General features: G+C 37.6%; 1 protein-coding gene across 1 annotated transcript in view; it reads right to left on the reverse strand.

Moving 5' to 3' along the window:
- LOC130053739 (probable myosin light chain kinase DDB_G0284661) overlaps positions 1-22,149 on the reverse strand; it is a 40,148-nt gene extending 17,999 nt beyond the window's left edge. Inside the window, exons 1-3 of the mRNA XM_056161227.1 lie at positions 21,931-22,149; positions 18,879-19,038; positions 18,362-18,515 (exon numbers count right to left, since the gene is read on the reverse strand). Of these exons, the coding sequence (XP_056017202.1) occupies positions 18,362-18,515; positions 18,879-19,038; positions 21,931-22,149 (533 nt within the window). The remainder of the gene's footprint in view (positions 1-18,361; positions 18,516-18,878; positions 19,039-21,930) is intronic.
- Positions 22,150-24,539: the final 2,390 nt, after the last annotated feature.

Consider the following 24,539-nt stretch of genomic DNA (forward strand, 5'->3'; position numbering starts at 1 on the left):
TGAAACAGGTCTTGACAGCCTGAGACTTTACAAGCTTTGAAAAAGTTTTTACACGTCATGACCTACGTCACATTGGGGGTGTTACGTCACTGATAAATAGTACTTCACACATTTTCGGGTTTACCTTTACCATAAAAACTGTGATGATAAAAATGTCAACAATTCATCATATTAGCTTTACAAAAAGATTTTAAATACATACAAACGTTGAACTGGTATTAGAGCAGTTGGGCAGAGACATTTTTGTATCAAGACGAAGTTTCTATGAACAAGCTATCTAATGAATTATTAGACCTTGAAAGTTAGTCAAGGTCACACATATTAGATACCTTTTGATCAGTCGTCCCTTGCGAGATTATTTCACTCGTATGAATCGTCAACAAATACCGGTAAAGGACTTTAAACGCCACTAGTACCAGGCACTTGGCAAAGGAAAAGTCACTACATATCATAGGTTTGACGCCAGATGCGGAGCTGGGAACGAGAACCGAACCATTACCTCATGATTACGACCTTTTGGATGTCGCCCTAAGAAATGTTAAGGATTTAAGTGCTTTTCATAATATTTATTTTTATTTAAGCTAAAGGACAGTCACACTGACTGACTCTGAGTCTATTTGAATTAAATGAACTTTCTGCTTAAAAATAATTATACATTACACTATATGTGAATTTTACTATATGATTTTTTTTTTAAATATGGGGGGGGGGGGCACGCCCCCTCCCCGTTCCTACGGCCATGCACAGTATTGTATTTTTATGTTTTTCTTATCAATAAACATGTATTTCTCATTTATAATATAGAAGCAATATCATTTTGTGATGAATCAGGTTATACCAATCAAAGAAACTCGGGTGGTATGGGGTTTTGCCATGGTGATAACCTGTTTTCCCTACAGTGAAATGGACTGGGCCAATGCTATATATACAGCGGTCGACTGCAGATCAGTCAGTCTGATCTCCGCAGCTGTGCAGAGAACACCATAAGAGAAGCTGAATAAGCCGATCTTTTGTAAGTAAAAGGCTACCTTGGGGCTGAATAAGCCTTATAGTGTAGGTTGGCTAGCTGATCAACCATCGTAGCTTTGACACTTGGCAATAAAGGCTGAATAAGTCTGTACCCCAGTGTCAAAGTGAGCTGGAGACATCAGCTGGTAAGAAACCTCAGGTCGGTAGTCTGAACCATTGGTAAGGGCCAGTTGTCCGGGGACATTGAATTTAGGGAAGTAAAGGGTTAGGTTAAATCCTTGTTGAATTATATCTTGATTTTGAAATACGAATCGTAGTAAATATATTGATTAGGTAAATTGGCTGAAACAATCATCGTAAATATATTGAATAAGTTCGTTTCTTGCCTTGTAGACAACAGGCATTCCTGTAAATCATATGCACTGCAGAATCCCGGGTGTAACCGGGTACATGTCCACAGATAAATAGTGACCGCTCGGCTGGACACACGTTACAGAATTTGGGTGGCAGCGGTGGGATTTTGCAGTGCAGGGAGTCACTTGATTTGTTTTATAATTTCTGTTGCTATAATAAAAGGTATAGTGTTTTAGTGTTCGGTGTGTATGATGACTACTGCTGACTTAGAGCGGGAGATGACAGTTCTCCATGAGGAAATAAGAGAGCTGGAATCGAGTATTAGGCAGTTTGAAAGTGTTATGCATTCAACGCCAAGACCTCGCGAATCTGAAATTCAAGGCAAATACGACTCGGGGATTGCCAGTGGTCGACCTTTGATTACTCCCAGGAGTCCTTTGGCTGATCATTTTCCAGATATTAGACCTGATAAGCAATATGACAATGCTTATGCAAGAGTAAGGTTTCATGAGGAAATGGAGGTGAGGGATGAAACAAACAGAAAGGGCACTGGAGCTGGAGTAGATACAGGTAATATCACTGAGAGGCGTTATCGCAGACCAATTGTCCAAGGAAAAGAACCTGAGACTAGGAAACTAAACAGAAGGGAGGTCAAAGCCGCAACGTACGATGGGAGTTGTTCATGGTTGGACTATAAGACACATTTTAATACAGTTTGCAAACTTAATGAGTGGACAGAAGAGGAGAAAGGTTTATTTCTCGCGGCATCTCTTCGTGGTCAGGCTCAAGCTGTCCTTGGAAATTTACCAGGTGATAACACCGATTTTTACTACCTTGTACAGGCTCTAGAAGAACGCTTTGCCCCACCCAATCAAACGGAGTTGTATAGAGTCCAATTAAGGGAGAGGCGGAAAAGAGCAACAGAGACTATCCCAGAATTGGGACAAGCTGTCAGAAGATTAGCAAATCTTGCTTATCCAAAAGCCCCATCCGAAGTAAGGGAAACTCTGGCAATGGAACAATTCCTGGATGCCTTGCCTGATTCGGACATGAGAATAAGAATTAAACAAGCGTGCCCTAGGGATCTAAACGATGCCATAAATCATGCAGTAGAACTGGAGGCATACCTAAGGGCAGAAGACAAACGAGGTTACAGGGCTTACCAACACCAGTTAAGGGAAGAAGTTACTACTGATGAAGGTTCTTTCAAAATGGAATTGAAGGACTGGATGGCATCAATAGAAAAGAATATGGCAGACATAAACAAGGAAATTCAACAACTCAGAAATGGTGAAGGGCAGAATAACAGAAAGCCTTACAAAGAGTCACCTCGACCAAGTAAATATATGGATACAGTAGAATGTTACAGATGCCATAAGAAAGGACATTATAAAAGGAATTGTCCGGAGAAAAACAAAAGTATTGATAAGAAGAGTTCAGGAGAGAAAAATACTGAGAAAAAGTATGATTATAAGGGTTCAAATGGTCTTCTAACTGGGAGAATTGAGTCATGTTCAAATGAAGCAGGAATGTTCATTTATGTAATGGTTAATGGCATAAAAGTGAAAATGTTGGTGGACACAGGGGCTACTGTCACCATGTTATCAACAGCGTCAATGAAGAAAGTAAAAGACCAAGGGGAATTACAGATCCAAGAGCCTGGCATGAAAGTTTTTACTGCAGATGGCGATGAGCTGATGTTGGAAGGTAAAGTCAGTGTTGAGATGGAAATTGGGAAACATCATGTCAAGATGTTAGCTTTGGTAGCTGATCTTCAAGTAGAGGGTATATTGGGATTGGATATGATCAAACATTTTGATATGATCATAGATGCAAAACAAGGGGTCTTGTCATTTCAGGATGATCGTATTCCAGTGGTGTATGAAGGTAAATTTGGATGCTTCAGAGTGGTGGCTAAAGAAACAGTCAGCATACCACCTCGAAGTGAATTAATTGTACCAGGGAAAGTATGCACCTTGAATGAGAGACAATTACAATCCCAAGGCATTGTAGAGTCTAAAGAAAGAGACGATACAAACAGACCATTGACCGCCAGAACATTTGTCCAACCTTTTGAAAATATTGTGCCAGTGCGGTTGTTGAATGTGGACCCTGAACCAAAGGTGGTGTATAAGAACACAGAGATTGGAAAATTCCAAGAAACAGATGAGGTAAACTCGGATGACTCCTGTTATCTAGCAGAACGACCTGATATCGAACAATTGTATCAAGACTCTGTAAAGCATCTAAAAAAAGATGCAAGCCAGGGTAGTGAAGTCTTTTCTATGGAAGTACGCATCTTTGTTTGCCAAGAGTAACAATGATCTTGGGAAAACCAAGGTAGTTAAACACAAGATTGATACAGGGGACGCAAGACCGATAAAACAACCTGTTTGCCGTGCCCCTGCGCATTTATCGAAAGAAATTGAAAGAAATATTGACGAAATGTTAGAGTACAATATCATAGAACCTTCGATAAGCCCATGGGCCTCACCTATCGTGTTGGTGAAAAAGAAAGATAACTCCTATCGGTTTTGTGTTGATTACAGGCGTCTTAATGCTTGCACAGTTAAAGATGCATATCCTTTGCCCAGGACTGACGAATCCTTGGAACAATTGTCTGGATACAGTTGGTTTTCCACCTTGGATATGTTTTCGGGATATTGGCAGGTTGAACTTGACCCTGCAGACAAACTTAAGACAGCTTTCGCCACACGGAGAGGTCTGTTTCAGTTCCGAGTAATGCCCTTCGGACTTTGTTGTGCACCAGCCACGTTCGAAAGATTAATGGAAACAATATTGGCTGGATTACAATGGGATGTATGCCTGGTATACTTGGATGATATCATCATAATGGGAAAAACATTTGATGAAATGATGGTTAATTTAGGACGAGTGTTCGACAAACTCCAGTCTGCTGGATTGCGATTAAAGGCTAAGAAATGTCATTTGTTCCAGCGATCTGTAAAGTTCTTGGGCCACGTTATTTCCGAGGAAGGAATAACAACAGATCCTGAACAGATTGATAGTTTGAAAAACTGGCCGGTACCCACCAACGCAAGTGAGGTAAGATCTTTTCTTGGACTGTGTGGGTACTATAGGAAGTTTATAAAGGACTTTGCAAAGATCGCTAAGTGCTTGCACAAGTTGACTGAAAAAGGTAGGCCATTTGTCTGGGATAATGATTGCCAGGATGCTTTTGATTTATTAAAACAAAAGCTCATAACTTCTCCAGTGTTAGGTCATCCTGATTTCGCAAAAGAGTTTATATTTGATACAGATGCTAGCAAAGATGCCATCGGGGCTATACTTTCTCAGGAACAAGATGGTCATGAGAAAGTTATTGCTTATGCCAGTCGTACCTTGTCCAAGAGCGAAAGAAGTTACAGTGTCACCAGAAAGGAGCTCCTTGCAGTTGTCCAGTTTGTTAAGGGTTTTAGGCATTTTCTTGAGGGAAGAAAATTTCGTATAAGAACGGATCACAGTTCCCTGAGATGGCTAATGAAATTTAAAAACCCGGAAGGCCAACTGGCAAGGTGGCTTGAGGTACTAAGTACATACGACATACTGATCGAACACCGACCTGGAGCGCAACATCAAAATGCCGATGCCCTAAGTAGGATACCGTGCAAACAATGTGGTTTCTTTTCTTCTTGGGATCAAGAAGAAGTATCTGGGTCTGTCAATACAATCCAGAAGAATGAGGATGAAACTCAATTACTAGATGATTCGTCTCTTAAAAGTATTCAAGAAAAAGATTCAGATGTTTCTTTGGTCATTAAATGGTTGAAAGCCGGAACAAAACCAAAATCAGAAGAGCTGGCAGGAAAAAGTATTTTTGTCAGAGACATTGCGGGACAATGGGACATGTTACTCATTATGGATGGATTACTTTGCAGGAAATGGGTAGCGGGAAAGGGAAATCCCATCTTTCAGGCTGTTATACCAACGAGAGAAAGGCGAAAAGTACTCCATTTTTGTCATGATTTTAAAGGGGCTGGACATCTAGGTCATAAAAAGACACTAGAAAGAGTGCGAAGCAAATATTATTGGCCTGGATGCAGGAAGGATGTGAGAACATACGTTGCAGGGTGTGACAAATGTTCTAAAAGAAAAAGTCCAAATGTCACAAAGAGAGCTCCAATGAAGGTGGTTGAATCTGGAATCCCCATGGAAAGGGTGGCCACGGATATTTTAGGAGAATTACCAAAGACGGATCAGGGTAATCGGTATATATTGGTAGTGTCCGACTACTTTACCAAGTGGACAGAGAGTTTCGCCATGCCCAACATGGAGGCCCAAACTGTTGCTAAAATATTGGTGGAGGAAGTCTTTGCAAAATTTGGAGTGCCTAGAATACTTCATTCGGACCAGGGCAGACAATATGAAAGCCATTTGTTCAAAGAACTTTGTGCCCTTTTACATATTGAGAAAACCAGAACATCACCTTACCACCCACAAAGCGACGGAATGGTAGAGCGGTTTAATAAAACCCTTACCACCATGCTTAGTGCATACGTGAACGATCATCAAACAAATTGGGATGAATTTCTCCCATATGTAATGCAGGCCTATCGATCAGCAGTTCATGAGACCACTGGCTATACCCCTAACTTTCTAATGTTAGGTAGAGAGACATCTACACCCCTGGATCTCATGTACGAATTACCTGGAGAGTTGAAAGTCACACCTCGAAACCAATGGGTTTGGGAGTTACAGGAACGCCTAGAAGAAGCTCACAAAATTGTACGAGAAAACACAAAGCAAGCTATGTGTCGGCAAAAGACATATCATGATCGAAAGCTTAGCTTTGAAAAGTTTGATCCTGGTGATATCGTTTTTGTATACTTTCCGGTTAGGAAGATAGGAAGATCCGCAAAACTGACCTCATTCTGGCATGGTCCGTACAAGATCTTGGGCAAATGTTCAGAATTAAACTATAAGGTGGATTGTGGACAAAAGGGCAGAGAACAAGTTGTCCACGTAGATCGGATCAGACTCAAACATCCCCAGCTTCTAAGGGGAGAAACTAAATCCAGTGGACTAGATGAATTAGTTGATAAAGAAAGTCTGAAAGATACCTTTGAATGTAAGGTATCTGATGTAAAAGATCACTTTGAGAGTGCGGATCGGCAAGTAGATGACGAAATATCAGAGTCAATTTTGGAACCAAGGGGTCAAATTGGCATGCGGTCACTAGACCCAACTAAAAGGGAAATACGTCCTCCAAGGTGGATGTCAGACTATATAAGAGATTAAGCTCTTGCTTTGGAAATAAATAATTTTGTATAGTTAGATTAGTGTTTTTGATTGTTAGACAGGTAGTTTAACATCTGCTTTATATTTTGTTTAGGTTACGATGCCAAAGACAAAGATTACTGTAAATAAGGGCAGAGAATGTCCATTCTGTCCTTACCGGTTCATTAAGGATGAAGAATTAGCAACACACATCGCTGAATGTAGTAAAGGATTTCTATTCTGCAATTACTGCGATTTCAACCCTACGACTTTCAAGAATCTGAGAAGACATCTCAAGAGACAGCATGATATTGATGAAGACAATGGTGGTGAGGTAGGAGCAGTTCGAAGTAAAGCTCACTGTGAAAGTCACGAGTCTGATACAGAATCTTGGGTCAGAAAGGATCCTGGAGATCTTCAAGGGGTACTTCCCGAAGATATACGTGAGAGTGAAAGTGACAATGGAGACATGGGTGAAGAAAAGAGTAAGAAGGCACTACCGAGTAATGGCGATCCGCAGATTGAAGAAGGTAGACTCTTCCGGAAACCAACTAGGCCCATGCCTGTTTTTGTCCTTGCCAAGGTTGCTGCTGTTGTAGATGCTGTGTCTTGTGAGCCCATAGTGGAGAAACCATCAGTCCAACACAAAGAGTGTCAGACTGACCCCGTTTACTTTACAGAAAGTGTGAAGATAGTCACCAGATGGGTTGAAGAAGGTCGGAAGATCAAAAAGATTAAAAAAAAGAAATTATTGTAAATCATGATCTGTGTAAAATATTGAGAATGCGCAAACTTGACATATAGAAAGATATTCTAGTGTCCCTATTTAATTGTGTATCAATCATAAGTAAAGAAAAATAAACTGTTACTCTTTGTTCCTTTCATACGGGACGTATGACTTTAAGGGGTGGGTGATGTGATGAATCAGGTTATACCAATCAAAGAAACTCGGGTGGTATGGGGTTTTGCCATGGTGATAACCTGTTTTCCCTACAGTGAAATGGACTGGGCCAATGCTATATATACAGCGGTCGACTGCAGATCAGTCAGTCTGATCTCCGCAGCTGTGCAGAGAACACCATAAGAGAAGCTGAATAAGCCGATCTTTTGTAAGTAAAAGGCTACCTTGGGGCTGAATAAGCCTTATAGTGTAGGTTGGCTAGCTGATCAACCATCGTAGCTTTGACACTTGGCAATAAAGGCTGAATAAGTCTGTACCCCAGTGTCAAAGTGAGCTGGAGACATCAGCTGGTAAGAAACCTCAGGTCGGTAGTCTGAACCATTGGTAAGGGCCAGTTGTCCGGGAACATTGGATTTAGGGAAGTAAAGGGTTAGGTTAAATCCTTGTTGAATTATATCTTGATTTTGAAATACGAATCGTAGTAAATATATTGATTAGGTAAATTGGCTGAAACAATCATCGTAAATATATTGAATAAGTTCGTTTCTTGCCTTGTAGACAACAGGCATTCCTGTAAATCATATGCACTGCAGAATCCCGGGTGTAACCGGGTACGTGTCCACAGATAAATAGTGACCGCTCGGCTGGACACACGTTACAATTTTATAAGTACATACAGGAAGTGAAAAACAAAGTTCATGCATAATGGGGGGGGGGGGGGAAATCATCAACTTTTAACATGTACAATAATGTTCCAAACAAAGAAAACACGAGACACTAAAAACAAAACAAATTTCTTCCTTCTGTAATATTTTTTGTGAGAACGCTATAGTTTAACATTATATGATTTTAACGAAATTCTAGAATGCTTTTGATTATCAAGGTCAAAGTTCAAGGACACTGTTGTACACAATGTTGTTTCATGGTGTTTTTCCCTTGCAAACAACACTTGAGTGAACATCTTTGAATGAATTTTAACATCACTTGGCACAAGCTTAGATATTCTACAACTACATGTATTCTAAAAATTGCTGGACTTAAGATTGCTGTTTTAAGGTGTTTTTCTTCTAGTTAACACACTATAGAGTTGCTATCCTTTAATGGATTTTAACCAATCTTGGTACAACCTTGGTACTTATGAAACTCTATATGTCTATTGATTTTCAAAGTCTTAGGGCAATTGTCATGGTTGCTGTTTGACATAGTGAGAATTTCATTTATAGGTTTGAATAGTTTTTGCTCCTTTCAGAATCCAACATTAAATCATCAAAGATATACTGTTCAAAAATTTATGGCAGAGGGTTGAACTTATAATGTCAAGTATAAGAAACAAAAATGGAAATGGGGAATGTTTCAAATAGACATTGAACCATCATGGATGGAAAAAAACTAAGACCACTCATATCAAAGACATACATGTACTTAAATGAAACTTGAAATGCATATGTTCCAGTACTAGACAAACACAGATGCACTCCTATCTTTTTACCTTGACATTGAATTCTTTGTTCAGTGACCTGAAATTTCAATTGATGTAATAGCAATGCATACTGAAGAAGTAATACCAAATATCAAGTCTAAAGGTGCAATGATTAATGTTGGAAAATTTGCATTGTGGACATTATATATTGAAAACCGTCATGCTTGTACTAAAGTAGTACAGGTATACCAAATATCAAGGTACTATGATTTGTACTTTCTGAGAAAAATATTACGAAAAGTGTTGTTGAAAATTTAAAAAAAATGGTTTAACAGTTAATGTGTGACATCCTTCAAAAAGTACAATAATATAATAAATATAGAATTTAAATATATACTTAATATCAAGGTGCTATGATTTTCAGGGGAAAATGTTACAAAAATAGTGTTACAGACAGATGGACACAAGTAAAACAGTCAACCCCCTCTTCTTTAAGTAATTTACTCTATAAATTTTGGTATTAAATTATTCTGATTAATCCATTTCAATTTGAAAAACCACTTGTAATTTTCTGTTTACATAAACTTCAAACATATTAAACAAAATATACATATAAAAATATATTGGCGTTCCAATTGTGTTTAATAACAAGTTTTATATACATGTATTTCTTCATAGCCCTTCTTACTCAAGAGAAAGGAAATAACTCCTTCAAAATTTATCAACTTCTAAAATCCTTCCAATATGCACAACTTAATTTGGTGCTTTATTAAACTGTCACAAAGGTCCGTGACGGCACTGGTTTCATAACGTCAATCTATTTACAAATTTATTTACAAATCTACATATATATAAGGACACGTTCACAAGTATATGAAATTCACAATCCAAAAATCACATGCTTTCACCTTCACTGTTAAACTCAATCTCCTCTTTCTCACGAGGTACCTCCTAATTTAATCCACTCACACAATACCCTTTCTAAAGCAAAATACATAAATTCATCAACTCTTACTTTCATCTCTCAAACTTCGATCATTCAACAGAGACAGAAAACATTCAAACCAATTAACTCAGAAAACCCTGACATTCGCTCTCTTCTCTAACTCACACGACACCCCTGGGAAAAGGCTAGACGACCAGCGCCTTGCACTTGTTACTTCAAACACACATCCAATCTCTCTATTCCACGATAATTAATTGACAAAGAGATATAGCTCTATTACAAAACTGTATAACAGGTTTCATTAAATTCTGTTGTTTCAGATGTGCTGTACAATTGCTGACAAGCTTTATGACCTACATTTGTATATTGTATATTGTATCCCCCCCCCCCTTTTAGGTCACCTGAGTAAACTCAGATGACCTATTGCAATCAGTTTTCGTCCGTCGTCGTCCGTTAACAATTTAACATTTTAACTTCTTCTTGATAACTACCATTCCAATTCCAATTCTTTTCATATTAGGTATGAAGCATCATTGGGACAAGGGGGACATAAATTGTAAATTTCAGGACTCCAGCACCCCTGTGTCCTAGGGACGGGCCAAAAAACTGCCCAAAATTGACAAATTTTTAAAATTCTTCTCAGGAACCACACACATGTAAGAAAAACTAAATGCATAGTTATGTAGAGCAGGAAAGCCTCTACCAAAATTTTAAATTTCATGATCCCCGGGGTAGGGCTTCTGACCCCAGGGCGGGGCCAAACTTGGTATATAGTGTTTATGTGTAAAACACTTAAATACTATCTTCTTTAGTGCTATTGATACTGAATTGAAAGTAAATAGATATTTAGAAAGAACAGGTAGTCCTTTAACAAAAATGTAAATTTGATGATCTCAAGGCTAGGGGTTTTGGTATCAGGGTGGGGCCAAAATGGTCAGTTATTAAGTGCGTGAACAATAGACATTTTTAACTTCTTGATAACTATCATTCCAATTCTTTTCAAATTTGGTATGAAATATATTTGGAACAAGCGGAATATAGATTATAAATTTTACGATTCCTGCACCCCTGGGTCCTTAGCGGGGGGAGGGGGGCAAAAACGGCCCAAAATTGACAAAATTTCAAAAATCTTCTTCTCAAGAACCGCACGCATGTGCGAAAAACTAAATGCGTAGTGATGTAGAACAGGAAAGCCTCTACCAAATTGTAAATTTCATGATCCCCAGGGTAGGTGTTCTGACCCCAGGGCGGGGCCAAACTTCGTATATAATGTTTATGTGTAAAACACTTAACTAGCATCTTTTTAGTGCTATTGATACTAAATTGAAAATAAATTGATAAAGCAGGTAGTCAAATAATGATCCCCAGAGTAGGGGTTCTGACCCCAGGGTGAGGCAAAACTCAGTATATAGTATTTATGTGTAAGTTTGTTGATACTGTAAAAAATCTAAATGCATACTTAGGAATAGATTTCTAGATTTCATAACCCATAAAAGTAGTGTAAGTGATACTTTTTCATTAGTATTCATGTGACCGATAAGGCCTGTGGGCCTCTTGTTTAATCATATTAGAAAGGAATAAGATGATTTGGAGTGAGAATCCCCCCACCAAAATGAGCTTTACTATCTCTTTAAGCTAGGGCTTTCATATTTTACAAATATTATTCAATAAAGGGTGACTAAAATATTCCAAATTAATATCACAAAAACAAAATGATAAATAGAAATTGTTTTTGTTGCAAAAAAATGTCTCCCAGCTCCCCAAATTGAAAAGTGCTACAATATAAGATGTTATGCTTTAGTACCAGTTAAAGGAAAGTGAACACATCCTCTACTGCAAAAATAACTCAAGTGTGAACGATAATACTTCAGTATTTCATTCATAGTTTAGTTAAGGTTCTTTCGTGGAAAGTCGACAAATCAGATTAGCTGTTTCATAACTAGGTGGGACAGAAATACAAATTGTCAACATTGAAAATGGAGGATGTCAAACACAAAGGGAAACCTGTTAGCGATGAAATTCGCCTGAAAATATTTTCCCTCTTCGAGCAAGGGTTGTCTTATGACCAGATTTCCAAACAATTAAATGTTACAAAGGAGGATGTTACAAAATAGTTCAACAGTTTATCATTTCCGGGTCAGTTCATCCAATCAAAGTACTGAAAGACGGGGTCAATTATTCAATGACTAACTTTCAGAAATGGTGCAGTTATGCCAATATGACAATTCATATGAAAACTCTCCAGACAAATACTTTAATCAGACATAGGTCTTGAATTGCAGATTTACGTACAACTTCCTATTCGTGTTTTGATACAAGAAAAGAAGTGTTCAAAATCGAAATTTTCTTGAAGTCTGTTCCTTTTTTATGATATGGTTTTGAGGCCAAAACGAACATCTAAAGGAATGCTTGTATTGTGACCTCCTAGTCTTGTGGCCAGTTTTGTTTAATCAATATGATCCAGAACTCGATATTCTTGGTTATCATTTCGCCGAGATACATGTAGTTCCTTCCTTATTAAACCTCAATATTCTTGGTTTGTATTTTATATTGAGGGTCACCATTTAACTTGTGCACTTAGCTCTTCAGCTATTCATAGCTAAATCAGGTGCTGAACTCTTGTGAAAAAGCATGAATGCTATAATAAAGTAAATGAAAAGAAATATAGATAAAGGTATGGAACAAAGTTTAATATGTCAACAGAACAGAAAGATAACATATGATAGATTGATATAATATTATGACAGTATATGTTTAATAGCTTATTTTGTATAGACCAACATAATGAAACCAAATGTTAAAGATAAAATTGATAATGGCATACTTTGGAATTGCACAATACAACCTGTCAATAACACATGAAAGGTTAAAATCAAGTGGATATATAAACACTCCAATTCTTTCTTTACAGAACAGTGAACTCTGATTGTGTAAAGAATATAATACAGTTGCAATGTGAGATTTTGAGTTAGTAATACAGACTGATCAGGGTTAAATAAATTGCAATGCTGAGTTTCCATCGCTATTTTCAGTATCACAGAAAAGGTTATAATGAAATGGATATGTAAACACTCCAAACTTGTATAAAACAAGATGTGTTTGTGAAACACAAAATGCCCCCGATAATGGCCAATTCCGAAGATGGCCAAAGTCACAAAGACAAATATCTTGGTACCAGTAGAAAGATCTTGTCACAAGAAATGTTCAAGTACAATATGAAAGCTCTAATATTTACCATTTAGAATTTAAGACCAATGTCAATCTTTTTAAAAGTAGGACAAATGGCAAGGTCAAAAGGTTCAGTACAAACGGAAAGGTCTTGTCACAAGGAATACTCATGTGAAATATCAAAGCTCTATCACTTACTGTTCAAAAATTATTAGCAAGGTTAAAAAATTTAAAAAGTAGGTCAAACTCCGAGGTCAAATGGTCAAAATTGTTGGTACCCACATAAAGGTCTTGTCACAAGAAATGCTCATATCAAATATCAAAGCTCTAGCTCTTACTGCTCAAAAGTTATTGGCAGGGTTAAAGGTTTTTGAAAAGTAGGTCACAGCTCTAGCTCTTACTGTTCTAAAGTTATTGGCAGGGTTAAAGGTTTTTGAAAAGTAGGTCAAACTCCAAGGTCGATGTCACAGGGTAAAAAATGTTGATACCCATGGAAAGGTCTTGCCATAAAGAATACTCATGTGAAACATCACTTACCGTTCAAAAGTTATTAGCAAGGTTAAAGTTTTCAAAAAGTAGGTAAAACTCCAAGGTCACAGGATCAAAATTACTGGTACCCACAAAAAGGTCTTGCCACAAGAAATACTCAAATGATATATCAACACTCTGGCTCTTACTGTTCAAAAGTTATTAGCAAGGTTAAAGTTTTCAAAAAGTAGGTCAAACTCCTAGGTGGAGGTCACAGGGTCAAAAATGTTGGTACCCACGGAAAAGTCTTGTCACAAGGAATACTCATGTGCAATATCAAAGCTCTATCACTTACTGTTCAAAAGTTATTAGCAAGGTTAAAGTTTCAGACAGAATGACAGACAGGACAAAAATAATATGCCCCCTGATCTTCGATTTCAGGGGCATTGAAATAGTTTCTAAACTACTAGAACCGTAAATATGTACATGTAAATTGTAAACATTTTAACAAACTATTTACATAATTTCAAATTTTTTGACACACATTAGGACTAGAAGTTTCCTGTGCAATGAAACATACATGTATATACATGTGATTGTCAATCATAAATATACAAGTCCACAAGCCAGACATCTTTTATTAAATAATATAATATAAAGAGCTGTAAATTATATAATTTCAAAATATTAAGCGTATGGCCGAGTTGCAGTTTAGAAAATTATGCACGCTTGCATTCACGAAGTAAAAACATGCACGTATTTTATATAGTTTATAAGTATGAACCTTTGAATAGCCGCAATAGGTATTTAGTGTGATAATGACCTTGACCTTTGGATTTCAAAAGGAACATGAATCTTGAATGTCATCAGGATTTGAAGTCTGATAAACATGAACCAGCAATTACATGTATAAAAGTTTGAGGCAAGCTCAAATCTACAGTACATAGTGAAAAAGAGACTTTGACCTTTGACCTCAAAATAAATAAGGAAAACGTCCAAAAAACTCGCCTGTACAGTTGTCGGGGGGGGGGGGGTAATACTGTTGGCTTGCATTAAAACTATTTTTGCGTGCATAGAATAAATAACACGACAAACTCCGGATACATTCGCATATTCTCGGTTTCTTCTGTAAAAAAGGCCGGATGTAAACAAATAAACAAAGTAATAATATTTGCTCATGGAAACAACAATCGTTTCTGTTTGAAAGATAATTCAAATTCATCTAATATATCAATGAAAAATAAAAAGATTGGTTTTTTCAAAATATTGATCTTATATTTTTCAAATCTGTGTACAAAATGATCAGCGCAATTTATGCACTCTTTTCTTCCACGTAGATTCAATTCATGTGTTCTCCGCACGACTTTCGGTTTGAGGCCTCGACTGACAGTAAACTAATGGACGGAGTCACGTGACCCCGTCTAAAAACGAGAAAGTCGCGCTCCCCAGTTAAATTGACACGAGACGTACTTTCGTTCATAGAGTATCATAAAAACAAGAAACCTAGTATAAATTGTAAGGAAATACATGTACAGCGGATAACGTCCCATCGATCAGCCTGATTCAAAAAGCTATACAAAAACACTTGGGAATGTCTTACAAAAGTGCCGTCGGAGACACTAAAAGATGATCATCAACAGAGGGTGAATAATTTCTTGGCAGAAATATTTAGTTATCTTAAAGAACAAATTCATTTTTTTTTTATGAAGCCTCAATTATCAAGACTTCAGGCAATAGAAATCATGGACATGCCCTAGTAGGAGAACGAGCAGTAGAGGTGCAAAAATATGGCAGTAACGTTGCATATACAATTAACTTGTGCTGTGGATATTTTGGAATTGATCATTATGATCTTATTGAAGGCCCTTCAAATGCATATTTTGATGCTGCATTACAACAACCTTATGACATGGGCAACCCTGTATTTGCCCGTGGAGATTGCGTAGTCATGGATAATTGCGGCTTCCAACACTACAGACTTGATCAGGCAGTATTGGAAAGAATGTTGCAAGCTCGTGGTTTATCATTAGTTTTTCTTCCTCCCTACAGCCCAGAGTATAATGTCGCTGAATATATATTTCAACTGATGAGAGTTGGGTTAAAACAAAAACATTATTTACATTAGACTTTACTGAACTTGCTGTAATAGAAGCAATGGGAAACATTCCATCCAGATTTCTGCCAAGTTTATTTCGAAAGTGTGGATACATATAGATTAAAATAAAATGTTTGGACATTTTATGTTCTTGAATTAGGCTTTCAATTAATCATCCCATAGGTAATTTTTTTTAGTAAGTATAAATTAAAATGTATGTCTTCCCTACTTTGTAGAGAGACAGGTTATATGTCTGTGACAAAATCCTCTGAAAAAAACTATATCAGAATTTAATGAAACTTGGTTTTTAGTTAAAACTTCATATTATATTATATGTAGTTGTGGATATAACAAGGATTTTTTTCAATTGGACAAATTTTATAGGATTTATTGAATTTAATTTATTTCCCCACTGTACTTAAAAGCAAGAGGCCCACAGACCTTATCGGTCACATGAATACTAGTGAAAAAGTATCACTACTTCCATGGGCTATGAAATCTAGAAAAAAATTCCTGTTCTGAATATGTAAACTAAATTCTAATGTTCAGCAACAGTATAAAACAAGATGTGCTCTTAAAACTTCACTGCCCTCAAAAGTGCATACACTGATGAAAGGATTTAAATAATAGGTGCATTAACATTAAAACATCTGCAAGTATGCGTTTGGATTTTATACAGTATCAGCAAACTTACATATATATATACTAAGACTAAAGTTTGGCCCTACCCTAGTGTCAGAACCCTTACTCTGGAGATCATCAAATTTACAATTTTGGTAAAAAACTACCTGCTCTATCCACTTAGTTTCAATTCAGTATAAATGGCACTAAAGAAGATGTTATTCAAGTGTTTTACACATAAACACTATATAACAAGTTTGGCCCCACCCAGGGTCGGAACTCCTACCCCGGGGATCATGAAATTTACAATTTTGGTAGAGGCCATCCTGCCCTACATCACTATGCATTTAGTTTTTCTTACACGTGTGCATTTCTAGAGAAGAAGATTTTTGAAAATTGGTCAATTTTGGGCAGTTTTTGCGCCGCCCCTAAGGCCCCAGGGGTGCAGGAGTCCTGAAATTTACAATTTAGTATCAATAGCACTAAAGATGTTAATCAAATGTTTACACATAAACACTATATACCAAGTTTGACCCAGCCCTGGGGTTAGAAGCCCTACCCCGGGGATCATGAAATTTAAAATCTTGGTAGAGGCTTTGCTGCTCTACATCACTATGCATTTAGTTTTTAGTTGTTTTTTTTTTAAACAAGTGTGTGGTTCTTGAGAAGAGAGTTTTTGAAAATTGGTCAATTTTGGGCAGTTTTTGCCCCGCCCCTAGGGCCCCAGGGGTGCTGGAGTCCTGAAATTTACAATTTATGTCCCCCTTGTCCCAATAATGTTTCATACCAAATTTGAAAAGAATCGGAATGGTAATTATTAAGAAGTTAAAAATGTTCAATTGTTAACGCACGTCGGACGACAACCAATTGCAATAGGTCACCTGGGTTTACTCAGATGACCTAAAAGATATATGAGTGATGTATTTCAACTTTGAAATGACTGCATGTTTGTCGAAAAGTTACACTTGGATCTAACTTGTATAGAAAGGTGAAGATAACGAACAGTGATCAATCTCATAACTCCTACAGGCAATACAAAATAGATAGTTGGGCAAACACGGACCCCTGGACACACCAGAGGTGGGATCAGGTGTCTAGGAGGAGTAAGCATCCCCTGTCGACTGGTCACACCCACTGGGAGTCCTATATCCTGATCAGGTAAACGGAGTTATCCGCAGTCAAAATCAGTGTGCCAAGAACAGCTTAACAATCGGTATGAAACACTTAAGACAGCATTTGACCCAATGATAGGTTGTATTGACGAACTAGGTCGTTATAACGACCATAGAATTTGCGAAATGCTGACTTCAATCCAGACTGTTAAAACCCCTGTACCATCAACTTGTTTGAATGTAGCTTACCTCGATTTAGTAGATTCAATTTTTGTCCAGGAAGTAAAAATTCAGAAAACTTTTCTTCTGGTCCGGTGGTTTTGAGAAGATTTTTTAAAGAATTTCCCTATATACTCGAATGTAAAACTTTTATCCCCTTTTGTGGCCCCACCCTACCCCCAGGAGCCATGATTTGAACAAACTTGAATCTGCACTACTCCATAAAGCTTTCGTGTAAATTTCAACTTTTCTGGCCATGTGGTTCTTGAGAGGAAGATTTTTAAAGATTTTCTCTATACATTTGATCCCTTATTGTGGTCCCACTCTACCCCCGAGAAATATGATTTGAACAAACTTGAATCAGCACTATGTCTGGAAGCTGTCATAAAAGTTTGAACTTTTCTGGCCCAGTGGTTCTTGAGAAGATTTTTAAACGACCCAACCCTATTTTTGCATTTTTCATTTGAGGAAACTTGAATCCCCTTCACCCATGGATGATTTGTACTATGCTTGACTGAAATTAGCCCAGTGGTTCTGGAGAAGAAGATGAAAATGTGAAAAGCTTACAGACAGACTGACGGACAGACGACGGACAAACAGTGATCAGAATAGCTTACTTGAGCTTTCAGCTCAGGTGAGCTAAAAATTAAAGGAATTGCATGGAAATAGCACATACTTTAACACAAAGTTGTGTATAGTGTGATGGCCTGTCATAAGAACAAAGGAATGGATTAAACAATTTGTCACCATTATATTGTCCACAGTTATAATTTATGAAGACATTGGCATCGCTGAGGATGCTTTGCGCAGCCTTCACATGTATCTTTGGCATTCGACCCTGATTCCTCACCTTAGAACTGTGTTTTCAAGGGATGCAACATCAATACACCTTTCGCGCATTTCCTTCCCTAAACCCAAGAATGCATATCTTCTTCGTGCCTCGGACTGGAATAGGTCCAAAACCGTCAAAAGATTGTCCTCCAAATGAACATCTAACTCAATAACTGAAATAAAGAGTTAACTTTGTAGATCTACCAACTGTTTGCTTATTTTTAATTTACACGATCTAAATGAAAATATGATTTCTGAATCCTATCTACTTGTCATATTGGTTAACTGATTTTTACTTTCTGAAATGTGATACACACTCAAGTATTCCTCGTCCGTGATTTAGAATTTGAAGAACTAGTATGTTGTTTACTTACAATGTGCGCAGAAAATTGATCTAAACAATAACTTTAACTAACTTTAACTTGTCATTAATTCTTACATTTATATAGTGATAACTAAACGTTAATTGTCACTTAAACTAAACTAACTTTTGTGCAACTGGACCATGACCGTTCTGTGTGTTTATTTTAGCTTACTTTCTTCCACTCTTTTTTCAAGTATTGTCTCCGAAAGCATATTCAGATAAGACTTCAACATTGTGCCTTGAATGTCATCTGAGTCGTTTCTGTTGGCAACTGTTTCGGCGTAAGACAAAATGCTCTTTGTAGCATACCTTTTGTCATTATGATGCAACACCTACAATGGAAAATAAATTATCTACATTCTCTGTATAGTTCATTCAATGATTTCAATCTCTTCGCTGAAGCATATAAAGAAACTGAATACCATGGCTATCTCGAATAATATCGGTAATCGTGGTGAACTACAATCAAACGCATTGAACAGCTGTTGAAGTGGTAATTTTTCGTTTGTACGGAATGTTACGAGCTTTCTATTTAAAAACGTTTGATGTTACGCAATGACATGCCCAAGTTCACAGAACATTCGGACACACCCCTTATATCACCAAAGACCACATGAAATTTTATGAACATGCAAGTCAACGCGGAAATATGTACACATGTATCTCACTGGCGTATTTCCAGTAATGCAGGGGTGGGGGTCTCAAGTCCCCTTTAATGTGTAGGTAAGCGTTTCGCCCATCCCCTACTCATTTTGGTCTAAACAGTAAGTAAGGGATGTTAAATATGAAACAGTTCTTTGAATGTTTAAAAAACTCCCTACCAAGCATTAACACGAGTTCTTCCCGAGCTCTCCCCCATCCCGCGAGTACAGCCCGGTGAATGCTCGAATTGAACATTATGAACGACTATTCAAAGAACTTGTCGTGTTACAGTGTATATCTTGTCCCGCTTTATCTACCCGATGATCTATGGGTGATTTCTTGTAAAATATTCAATTGAAAACGGTGGAACTGGGTACTAACTCATCGTGCACGATTGGAAAACATCGGATTGAAATTTCAATATTAATGTGCTGTTTCTAAATTGATTTAAAATCCACTTAGCTTCATCCTCATTTTGTACATAAATGAATACTTTTACAAACGTATTTTTATTAAATATATGAAAGGGACTATGCAAATGAGACAGTTTAATCAAGAAGTATATGTTTATGTAAAAGTGGATTGAAAATCAACTCAGAAATAGGATCAGCGATTAGTTAGTATCCGCCTATTGCATTTGCCTGTAAACAAGCGTTTGACAAATCAAAGTATTACAAAAATTCAAATTTTCAATATACAAATTTAGTCAGGTAGTGATGAGCAAAACGAAGTATTTTTATTCATTTAACTAACTGTTATAATAAAAACAAAAGAAATTTGGCAAGTATTTTACATGAAATTCGATATTCTCTCAGAAACACCTCAAATGTCAGATTCACGCAAAATATCAAATATGATATTACAGTTTCTTTTTTTTAATGGGCAGATCATTTTGTTCTTCTTCGGCACGTGTTGCTGTGTGTGGAAGCACGGTCGAGACCGGGGTGTTCGAGTTGAATAGGGAGTACATAAGGTGGGAAAAGTTGCATACATGTATTCACATTTCCCGGGTTGAGAGGCACAAGTAGGTTTTCAGAATTTGAAGAGAGGGGCATGCGATCAGAATTTGGCGTACTTTCAGAGTTTCTGAAATTTGGGAAATTGACTCCTTTTAATTTTCTCAATGAAAAGGCGCAGAGGATCTTTAACTGATCGCAAGTCGAACACCTTTACTTTTCTACGTATTTGCATCAATTCACCGAACTGTGTACGTTATATAAATCAAGAGGTATATCGAAAACCCTAGTTAAACGTTTGTTTAATATGTTTTCATTTTGGCAATCACCTACCAATTGTATGGAAACACGGAAAAAGCCCGAGAGATTAGAATTGACCGCGAGTCGAACGCACTCGCCCACGAGTCGGACACGTTGATATGATGTCGAACGCCGTGAATATTGAGTCGAACAGGAAAGGTATGTTTATTTTTGAATAGGTTATGCGTCTGTTTCATGAGTTTGGTTTTTTTTAATTAAAGGATATAAATACCCATTTACACATATTATATTCGTCCGTATAGGTTTTAAAAGTTCATTAAATTTAGATTTTGTTAATGGCACATCGTTAAATCAAATATCTAGCAATCACATGTTAACAGAATGAAATGAATAAACTTTAATATTTTAGTTTGCATTGTTTGATTTCTTTTTCTTTGACATTTTTTCTGTGATAATCTTTTCCTTCTTTTCTGCTTTCATTTGTTTTTGAGTCTCTCTTTTGAGTTTTCTTTCCTCTTTTAACCGGGCAACTTCGGTCTTCTCATTTTTTCTCTTCTTCTCTAAATCATTGTATCTTGGGAAATTCAAAAATATAATCGATAATGATATTTGGAATGCTCTCATTTTCTTCAATAATTTGGTCGGGTGAACCTGTCAACTCTGAAATTCCGTCATTTCGTACTAGCAATGGAAGATCCGTCACAACGCCCTGTATTGGAACGGTTAATAGAATATTTTTCAGATCAAGGTCGGTAGAAAAGCCGTCGATTTCAGGTATCGTGGCGTCGTCCAACATGTCTCCAAGTTGGAGATCAATTGGTGATGTCGACAATGGCTCAATGCTATCTTCGGATGAAACTGTAACAACAGCTAGTGGTTCTACAGGTAAAGCTGTTAGTGAGGTTTTGTGAACTTCTGTTTCCCGATACAGCTGTACAGGAGTGAAAGATTCTGACGGAATTGCCTCTGATTGCAGAGGAAAGATTCTTGTAGCCCCAAAAACCCGTAATAACATTCTGTGGCTTAATTGCTGCAGACCATGCCCGTTGAAATAGCTTTAGGATTTGAGCATGACCAACAGCAATATTCCAGTCCTGTAGATGAACACATCAACTTCGTTATTTCAAGCCGACTCGAGCGATTTAAACACTGACCGATCTAGGAGTTCGACTACCACTATATTATTCTTTCTCGCAATTTCAATAAATTCAACATTATTGTGAGAACCATGTCCATTACATACTAGAATCTGGAGCCTGTCATTGCCAATATTATGGTAAGAACGTTTTTTTCAAACCACAGCCTGGCTATTCCGTCCTTTGTCCACCCACTATCAGAAACAGAAAAATTGTCATATTTTATTACAGATTCTTTTGAAATTTCCTCTATGTCGTATCCTTGTAAAGATCTACAGGTTTTGCATGTAATGATGAAATGTGGGGGCGTTGATGATCCTTCAGGATTGACACATGCAATGACTGTGATCGTTTCTCTCGACCCTGCTTTTCCCTGCACAGTCTTTACGCCTTTCTGTGCTACTACCTTTCCAGGCTTATGCGACATACTTATGCCCGTTTCATCCATGTTCAAACGGAACTAGCTTTGAGATGCAGGTCATACTTGGAATAAATTTCACCCAGGTCATGGCCTGATGCCGAACAGAACTTGTCGGTTCTGCTGTTCTGAGCGTAAAATTTGAATGCCTCTGCTTCAGTCGTCTCCACCACATTTAAGAAGGCACTGAATTTTTGAATTTCTTGCCTCTTGTTTTGGCGAGCTCAGAGGCACATCTCAAGAAATTGCGTTTTATGAACCCAATTTCAAGCTCCGCCCTTTGCTTTGCGTTTTCTAAAAGATCAGTTTCATCTTTTTTATCGAGGTTTGGAGCCCCTCCCCACCCTGCGCCTTTTGTGATTTTCCCTGTCGTTCTGTTGTTTAGAGACGATGAGGAAATGAGTTTTTCTTAGCGGCCTTTCGGATTGAAAGTCCGTTCTGTTTCACATCTGCTATAGCAGAAGACATGGCTTCTTCTGTCCATGTCCTATAATTAGGATTTTTCCTGTTCGTTCTTTGCCGCTGCGATTGATATAATTTTTGACATCTGCAATTTATTAATTAAACACTATTTTGATTTCCAAATTAATTATGTTAAACTTGGCTTTTTTACTTTCAAATAGAATAGAATACACAATTTTTTTTCAGCATTATTGAATATCTCTCTTTCAAGCTCTCAGCTGATTTTCACAAATAAGTTGCCCAGAATGATTTTAAAACTGATTTGAAATCTAATAATGAAAATGTGGACCTTGGTGTCTTGCCTAGAGGATTTTTTTCACATATTTCGAACTCTGTAATCTTGTATTTATTGTGTGTGTGTGTGTGTGTGTGTGTGTGTGTGTGTGTGTGTGTGTGTGTGTGGAGTCGAACACGATCAATATCGGTGTTCGACTTCTGCATGATCACTTTATCTAATTTCATAAATGACCTTAGGGCAAGTTATCTGTGAAAAACAGGCCATTGAAATATAAAAAAAAAATACGGCACCTAAAAGTAAACACTTTTACATATTTATCATTTAAAATGTTCTTGGGTTCGCCAGCTAACTGTATATAACATTAAAAAGTTATTGATAATCCAAATCACAACAAAAATCGTAATGATTTACCTTCAAATCTTGCCGCCGTTCGACCTTATTTACGATGAGTGGAAACAAAGAAGGATAACTCTAATTTATTAGAGTGACCAAAAAACAAGAGAAACCAAAGAGTTGCGAGTTCTTTATTAGTTTGGAATGCTGCCAATAAGACATCAAAAAATCGGTCAAGATCTCTCGATCTGTTTTCTTTCAAACAATTTTGAACATGTTTGCTTGCCACTTTAAGATTGTCTGCCACTATCCCTCTATAATACTTTTTAATGCAGGGCCGTAAGTAGGGTTCTAAATCAGGGGAGGCAGGGGATTGGGGGCCGCCGATTGACTTTACGACTGAAAATGACACTTTTTAAATCCCAATTTATCATGTTTGTGTTTCATTTGTACTATGTAAAGAATCGTAATATGGTGTCAAAGACAAAGGTGCTTGTCTTCATTTTAAACATATATCCTATAATATAACATTTATATAATTTTATTTTCTTTTTTGCCAAAAAATCAGACGAGGCAGTTGCCTCGTCTGCCTCATCGGCAGTTACGGCCCTGTAATGACTGCCAAGTCGGGATGGATAGCCCCCCCCCCCCCCCCCCCCCCCCCCCCCCTTCGCAAAGACCGAAGACCATACGCTCCTATAGCTAACATCCAAGACTGTACTCGTCAATGCTGGTACCGGATATCCATGACTGTACCAAACTCTGGTCAGCTCAGTATATTCCGTTACGCTACAACCTCACTATTCGTAGGGGAAAGTAGTCCCGGAGAATTGACACTGCACGGAGTTTGTTACTGTACCAATCGGAACTCCACGAATGTCTCGTGTCGAGTTATGGTTCCCCGCTGATTGGTGCTACACACAGACATAGCCTAGGTCACGCAAGCCGTTTGACTCCCCACTCAAACGTCTTGGAGCGTTCTATTTAAAATTATTACACCGCGAGGGGGCGCTATCGAATAACAGAAATGGCGACACCGAAGAAAACAAACACCACGGCTGTTGTTCCAAATGTCAGTTTATGTGTCGTTTGTTCTCAAGAAAGCAAACAGCATTATTATATAAAAGGTAAAAATGGTTCGGATGGTCCGAGCTGTGAACTAGTTGAAATTTTTTACCATGTTTCATTTAATTCTGATGAAAATAATGGCAGTTTCTTGTGCATTGGATGTATACGGTTGCTGCAGCGTATTCTGGACATGGAGAAGCAGACACAAAAGCTCGTCCAGAAAGTCAACCTCAAATCACAAAAAATAAGCGTTCGGGTATCTCAGAAAAGACTGATAGAACTCACCCCAAACAACAGAAATGAAAGGGCCAGTTTGACA

Source organism: Ostrea edulis, chromosome 4 (genome assembly GCF_947568905.1).
Source record: "Ostrea edulis chromosome 4, xbOstEdul1.1, whole genome shotgun sequence".
Taxonomy (NCBI): domain Eukaryota; kingdom Metazoa; phylum Mollusca; class Bivalvia; order Ostreida; family Ostreidae; genus Ostrea; species Ostrea edulis.